We start from the raw sequence: 7,471 nt of genomic DNA, 5'->3' as shown, positions 1-7,471 counted from the left end.
TGGAAGTCGCTCTCTTTCATGGGAAAGTGGCCATGAGCTCATTCAGAGGAGAAGGGTGGTGGCAGGGAGCGGGAGGGCATTCTGAGCGTGAGGTGCAGGGACGGGTAGGTTGCCTGGACCGCTCAGCAGAATGCGTTTTTCTGAGGGGGGGGGGAACTGTTGATTAGAAATAAACATAAAAATAAACACACAAAGACAAACAAGTATAGAAAAGTGAGGATCAGGTGGGCCTGACTTCTCTGATGGAGGAAGCTGTGACCCTGAACCAACCTCAAGTTTATTAGTCTATAGGGCAGAAAAATAGGAGAAGAGGAAATGAAATGCAAAACCAGTTGTTTTTCTTTCTTTCTTTCTTTCTTTTTTTGGAGAGGTTTTTGCTATAGGGCATGTGTGCTCACCAGAAAGGCAGAGAGAGACAGAGAGACAGAAAGTGAGAAATCACCACCCCACCCCACTCCGGGGGAATGGCCATGCCGCAATCCCTTCTCCTCCATTCTCCTCTTGGGATTTTTTTTTTTCGCTATAGAGTGCGTGCACTTGCCAGAAAGACAGAGAGAGACAGGAAGCGAGAAATCATCCCCCAGGGGGGATAGCCACTCTGCAAACCCTTCTCCTCCATTCTCCTCTCAGGATCTTGGGCACGCACGCACATGCACACATACCCGGCGTGAGTTTAAGCCACCGGGTCCGGAACTCGAACTGCAGTCGACTACATGGGAATCCAGCAACATAGCCATTGCACAACTGCTGGTCCCCAAAGCCAGTTGTTTTTCGATTTTAATTGGCTGATGATTCGAGAATGACTGGCACCATGTGATTTCTCTAATTTTGGGGGGGCTGATGCTGCAAAGCAGTATAGACAGTTAACAGATTTGTATGTTAATGCTTTCATCACTATGCTAACGAAGCTCACCAACTGTGTTTCGGTATATGTCTGAAGGTCACCATATTTGTTCAGAATGGCCACTCTCCACAGTAGGTGTGGTGTGAGCTAAAACTGGAACGGGTCATCGAAGCCACTTTGCAATCCCCACTGAGGAGTGTAGGAGGCAGTGGGAAGCCAGGACCAGCTTCTTAGCAGATGTGAGATGGTAGAACTGGGTTTTAGAAAATGCTTTATGGAGGGAAATGAATGTTTAGTGTTGGCATTTAAACATTGTCCTAGTGGAAACAGCATGTGGCCTACTGGCCGACCGCAGGTTGGAGGACCTGGTGGCTTACTTTCTCTTTTTCCCTCTTTGTCTCTCTATAGTGAATGCATGAACCCTATAGCAATTAAAATATAATAATAAAAAAATTAAATAAAGAAATAATTTGATTTATGAACTGGAGACTTTTGAGATTTGAGAAACGGTGGAAAGAAAAGTTCAGAGGAGGAAACTGGAGCCCAGGAGGGGATCCAACCCGGCAGGGGGCTTCTTGAACGAGTGGTATTCTGGGTTCATTCATACCAGGGTCTCTCTAAAAGGGTGAGACCTCCAGGACTGCAGGAGTGAAGGAGAGGGAGGCTGCCAGTCTTTATCAGGCCCAGGCTTGAACAAGTCACTTTCAAACTGAGCAGGGACCCCATAATATATCTTTTAACGTTCTTGAAATATAAGGTCCATTTACCTTGTAATGGCCCAGAGTAAGGGATAACCCATCAGACTTTGGTTATGATAATGAAACATTGACCATGAATAAGGGCCATTTGACCTCTAAAACATCACTTTATAGGTAAGATAAGGTTTTTTTTTTTTTCAATATGTAAGACGTTTTGTAGGATGGAAACTGCTGGCTGTGAGCTCAAAGACCCCAGGCTGAATGGCTCCAGACACCTGAACAGAAATTTGATTATCTAAGGCCTCATCTGTCAAGAACGCCCACCAGATGATCATGTTTTCTTGAGTCAAACACTGAACTGATCATGCATCTGGGACCTCTGCCCCTAATTTTGCCCTTAAAAACATATGGGGGGGGGCAAAACCAACGAGAGGAGCATCTCAAGGAGACCGGGTCTTTTCAGCATGAGCTGCCTGCTCTCCTTGCTTTGCACTTTGCAATAAAGCTGTACTTTCCTTCATCACGCACCAGGCGTCTATGGTTTGGTTTTATAGCTCTTGGGCTAGCGAACCTGACTGGAATTTGGTTACAACTTCATGTCTGGGCCTCAGCTTCCGGTTGACATGTGAAGAGAGACGGAGGAGGGAGAATGGCCAGAGGCTAGACTCCTTGTCTGTGGAAGCCGGTACACCTTTGTTTCATGAGTCGGGACAGCCAGGTAGCAGAGGGGGTTGTGTGCTCAGAAAAGGTTGTGTCTAGGACCAGCAGTTGGCATAATGGCTGTGTTGCTGGACTCCCATGTAGTCGACCACCGTTCAAGTCCTGGACCCAGTGGCTTAAACTCACGCCAGGCTCAGGTGCGTGCCCAAAATCCGGAGAGGAGAATGGAGAAGGGATTGTGGCGTGACCATCCCCCCTGGGACTGTCTCTCCCTGGCTTTCTGGGGAGAGCATGCGCCCTGTAACAAAAATCCTCTCCCAAAAAAGGGGGCTGTGTCGACTGCGGGGCCCTGCTAGTTGAGGAGAAGCTCTGAGGAAGGTCAGGCCCCTACGTCCTGGGGGACGACTGCGGGACGCCTGGTGGCTCAAGTGTTGGCTTCAGCTCGGTTTCCTGATGTCCAGTCCTTGACAGTCACCCAAAACGCCCGGTCACCGGCAGGAGCCCTGAGGTCGGCAAGGGGCTTGAGATGGAAATCGCCATCTACTAGACGGGTGACTGAGGCTCAGGGAAGCGCGGCCCGGGCCGGGGGGGGGACACAGCTCCCTGGCGCCCACGCGGGCAGTAGACGCCTGGGCCTCTGCCCTGGTCCCAGCCCACCAAGCTGCCAGGTCGAAACTACAAACCCCAGGATGCCATTCGGGGCAGGCCTAGGAACCGGAAGTGGGGCCAGAGGCGGAGGCAGATGTGCGCCGCCGCTGTGTGGGACCTGTCGGCATCAGGTAAGCTTGGGGCTGGATTTGGGGGCGGTTAAGGGGTTGCGGGGTCTGGCCTGCGCCGGCCGCCTTGCCGTGACCTGGGCGGGCTCTGGAGATGCAGCGTTTAACTGCCCTGGGCTTGCGGGACCCCACTTTGGGTGCTTTCCCTTCCTGCTCCGCGCACTCGCAGAATGTGGGGCAGGCGGGGTGCTCTTGGAGGGGCCCGGAGGCTCGCTGTTCTAGGGCGCCAGGTGCCGGAGGAGTGGAGCCCTCTTTGCTGGACGAGTTCAGGACGAGAAACTGTGCCGTCCGAGGGTGCTCAGTCATTTAGCGCCCGCGAACGCGCCCATCAGGTGCGACTTGGGCTGGAGAAGGGCTGAAGCCTGTCAGCCCGGCTGGGGGTAGGAGTGGAGGATTTATTGGTTCAGCAAGTATTTATTGGGCATCTACAAGCAGACGAAGCACTTGCTGACACTGGAGGGATGGGAGAGGTTCAGCCAAAAAAATCAGTGAAATAGGTCATGTCTCCTAGGGAAAATCTGAACGAAGGGAGGAAGGCATTGGGGGTAGAGGGCAAAGCTAGTGAAAAGCCCTGGAGTGAGTATTTTGCAACAGCAAGTGTGCTGCAGAAAGAAGATGGAGGAGAGGGACCTTAGCCATCTAGGTTAAAGTAGAGGCCATAGGTATGAATTTGGGCTGTTCACTCTAAGTGAAATGGAGAACACCGCAGGGGTCTAACCAGAAGAATGGTAAGATTATCGAACATCTAGGATACTCCTATTTGTGAGCTCGGTACTAAGGACTAGGAGTGTTCAGATAAATTCTTCATTCTCTTCCCTGGAAGGGTTTATAGTCTAGTGGGGAAATACAAGCAAGCCAACTGCCATGTAAGGCTGAGTCAGATGGTTGGAGCCGCGGGAAAGCAGAGAAAATGCCATCCCCCAAGTCTCCAGTATGTGCTGCTATGCCAGGTGCTTAGTATCTTTGTAGTTAAACAGCCTATGAACTACAGGAATTTAGTGAAAAGAGAGAAAAAGGAAAGGGAGTGGGAGTAATGGTAGTAAAATTAGCTATAATCTAATGAACATCAAACATTACTATTTGCAAGGTTCTGTATTGTGAGCTGTTTATTGATTAGGTAAATATAGGCAGAATACTCCTGACAAGGGAATTCGGTTTGGGAGAGAAAACATAAGCACAGATCTCAGTTTTTTGTTTTTTAAAGAATTATTTATTTAATTTTACTTATTCATTCATTTATTTAAATTTGACCAGAGAGAGAGAGCAAGCAAGAAAGCAATCCACCAGGGTCCAGGACTTGAACCATGGTTAGCCATACAGGAGTGTCCAATGCCTTAACCACTATGCCACCTGCTGGTCCCCATCTCCAGTTTTTTAAACAATGGAAGACGCTCTCATCCCTCCAGCTACCCTGGTCAGAGATCTCTTCTCAGCCCACATCTTCCAAAGAGACCTTACATCCATTGCCTTCCAGCCATCCCACAACAGGTCCTGGCATATGGGAGGAACTCAATGACTCTTGACTAAATGAATGGTCAAACATAGGTAAGAATAAAGTATACAAAAGACTGGACCAGCAGGTGGGGTGGTGGTTAAGGGCACTGGATTCCCACACTGCCAACTGCGGTTCAAGTCCTGGACCTGGTGGCTTGGTTTTTCTTTTTCCCTTTCTCTCTCTCTGTCGCTCTCTGGTCACATTAAAAAATAATAATAACAAGTCAAATAGGGTGAATGAACAATTCTTTTAAAAAAAAATACAAAATGCTATGAAGGTTAGAGGAGGAAGAGTTGACATGATCATTAACTAGGTTGTCAGGAAAGTCATGACTTATTTTTCTATGCAAAAAAGTGTCATGACTTTCCTACCACCCGACAGCCTTCATTTAATATGAGGTTGTAAGTTTTTTGGTTGTCAGTTTAACTTTATGTTAAAAGTTTTCATTTGTTCTTATTTGCATGCCTACATGCAAAAAAAAAAAAATGCTGATGTTCAGTCATGTAAAGGAACTGTCATAACAGGGGTCTGGACATCTTATGTTAAAAAGATATGTATGGGCCCAGCTGTGGTGACAACAGTGGTAGCACAGCACTGCAATGTTAGAAGTCATATGTAAGATCGAGCTTCAGTTCCTGGGCCAGCCTGTACACACCAGTGTGTAATCATGTGCTTGCCAGCTATTCTGGCTAGCTAGGAGGGCTGGGGAGAGGATCAGGGCCTAAGTCCATGTTGACAGTACTTCTGTGAGTGTGTGCATGTGTATCTCTCAACCTATCGTGAAAATAAATTAATAAACTTAAAAAATGTTAAAGATATTTATAATTAGTGTTTCTGTTCATACCCAAACAGTGGAGTGCTTCTGAAGTGTTTAAGAAGAGCTTGATGTTTCATTTCCCTAGAAATTTAATGCATACTGTTAAATTCTGTGTATTCTATTAACTCTTTAATAATATCAATATATAAATACATTTAAAAATTAATTTGTATTGACATTAAAGTATTTTGGGGCCAGCAGGTGGTACAGTGGTTAAGGCACAGGATTCCCTTAGGGTAGACCACAGTTCGAGTCCCAGATCTGGCAGCTTAAAAATCATGCTGGGTGTGTGTGCATATATCCCCAGAATCCCAGGAGGAAAATGAAGGAGAAGGGTTTGCAGCATGGCCATCCCCTCTGGGGGATGATTTCTCAGTTTCACTCTGTCTCTTTCTGTCTCTCTCCAGCAGGCAGATGCAATGCAACCTACGGCAAAAGCTTAAAAAAAAAAAAAAAAAAAAAGAGGGACCAGCAGTTAGCGTAATGGCTATGTCACTGAGCTCCTGTGTAGCTGACCGTGGTTCGAGTCCCGAACCCAGTGGCTCAAACTCACACCGGCGCGTGTGTGTGCCTCCCCAAGATCCCGAAAGGAGAATGGTGTGGCCATTCCCCCTGGGGGTTGATTTCTCGCTTTCTGTCTCTCTGTCTCCCTGTCTCCCTCTGTCTTTCTGATGAACCCACACGCCCTATAGCAAAACCCCCCCCCAAAAAAAAAGAAGCAGTATTCATGAGTACTTGTTCTGTGTCGGTAGGTGAGATGTGGCCAGTCCTTGCCCTATGCCTGTGGGTGGTGGTAGCCTGTCTCAGGGATGGACAGATAAATGTTAGGTGATTGTCCCACCACTCACAAGTGGCAAGCTGAGAATCCTAACTAAATCCTAACATTGCTATTTTTCAACTAAAACAGCCTATTTATGTATGTCTAAACTGAAAACTGAACTAAACCTTGGCCCGATTTTGAGCATTTGATGGAGTAAAGGAAAGCAATATAAACTCAATACTAGAAATGTTTTCTAAGTGCAGAAGTCCAAATGAAAATATAATCTAGGACACTAACCATCTTTGCAGTGAGTGATATTTATGGAGTTATAATATATAAATGTTATATTGGGCTGCCTCCATGGCCTGGTGGTTAAGGCAGCTAGATTGCATATAGCCAACCTCATGGTTTGAGTCTTAGACTCAGTGACTTAAAAAAACATACTGGCCATAGGTGTTTTTCAAGCCGCAGAGTCTAAGACTCAAACCATGGGATTGGCTATGTTTTGAGCTAACCCGACAGGATAGAGAGTTGGAGAAGAAGAGATTATGGTATGACCATGCTCCACGGAGGTGCTTTCTCCCTCTCTTTTTCTCTCATTTTGCTTTGGTGAGTGCATGCACCTGTGACAAAACCAAAAAAAAAAAAAAAAGAGTGAAGAAATAACATAATATGTCACATAACACTGTGTTTTTCCAGTGTGGTGAAAGGACAGAGGACAGACCACATGAGCTGGATGTTAGAAGGAAGTGCTCAGAAAGCAGAGTCACCTGCACTGCAAGGACAAGAAGGCATCCTCGAGGACACAGGCGGGGATGGGATCTCTGAAAGCTTCCAGCTTCTGCAGATTGATCTGGAAGGCGAGTGCCATGAGGGAGAGACTCTGTCCACAGACAGTGCCACATGGTGCTCGGTGAGTACAGTGAGTTGCTTGGCCTTGGGTTTTGAATGATGGAATATCCCAGAAGCCTCTGTTCTAAAGTAGATGTTGATAGAGAAGCTGGTGGGGCCAGTAGATGGCTTGGTGGTTAAGGAGCTAGACTTCCACATGGCCAACCACAGTTCAAGTCCTGGACCTGATGGCTTGAAAATCACACTGAGTACATGTGGGCGGGTGTGCCCAAAATCCCAGGAGGAAAAATAACCACTTAGGGTGATTTCTCTGGGAAGTAAACATACCCTATGGCAAGAACCTTAAAAAAGAAAAAGAAAAAGAGAGACTAGGGGGCCAGCCCATGGTGCAGTAGCTGAGGGAACTGAATCCCACATGGCCGACTACAGTTCAAATCCCCTGCCCTGTTGGCTTGAAAAACACACTGAATACATGTGCATGTGTGTCCGAAATTATGACAGAAAGAAGAAAGAGAAAAAAAGGATTGCAGTGTGACCATGCCTCACTGAGGTGTGCCTCCTCTCTCTTT

General features: G+C 47.1%; 1 protein-coding gene across 5 annotated transcripts in view; it reads left to right on the top strand.

Moving 5' to 3' along the window:
- The first annotated feature begins 2,924 nt into the window (after window positions 1-2,924).
- The window catches only part of TRMT10B (tRNA methyltransferase 10B), a 29,121-nt gene continuing 24,574 nt past the window's right edge, over window positions 2,925-7,471 (top strand). For 2 of the 5 annotated variants that reach the window (XM_006143733.3, XM_006143731.3), the window contains exons 1-2: window positions 4,328-4,523; window positions 6,750-6,963. In XM_006143733.3, coding sequence (XP_006143795.1) covers window positions 4,510-4,523; window positions 6,750-6,963 — 228 coding nt within the window. In that variant the 5' untranslated portion in view covers window positions 4,328-4,509. Of the gene's footprint in view, window positions 2,982-4,327; window positions 4,524-6,749; window positions 6,964-7,471 lie in introns of those variants that run through there. The other 3 variants (XM_006143732.2, XM_014586013.2, XM_014586014.1) reach the window with 3 other exon arrangements.

The sequence above is a fragment of the Tupaia chinensis genome, unplaced genomic scaffold (genome assembly GCF_000334495.1).
Source record: "Tupaia chinensis unplaced genomic scaffold, TupChi_1.0 Scaffold000104_1, whole genome shotgun sequence".
Classification (NCBI taxonomy): domain Eukaryota; kingdom Metazoa; phylum Chordata; class Mammalia; order Scandentia; family Tupaiidae; genus Tupaia; species Tupaia belangeri.
This window is presented reverse-complemented; position numbering and strand designations above follow the sequence as displayed.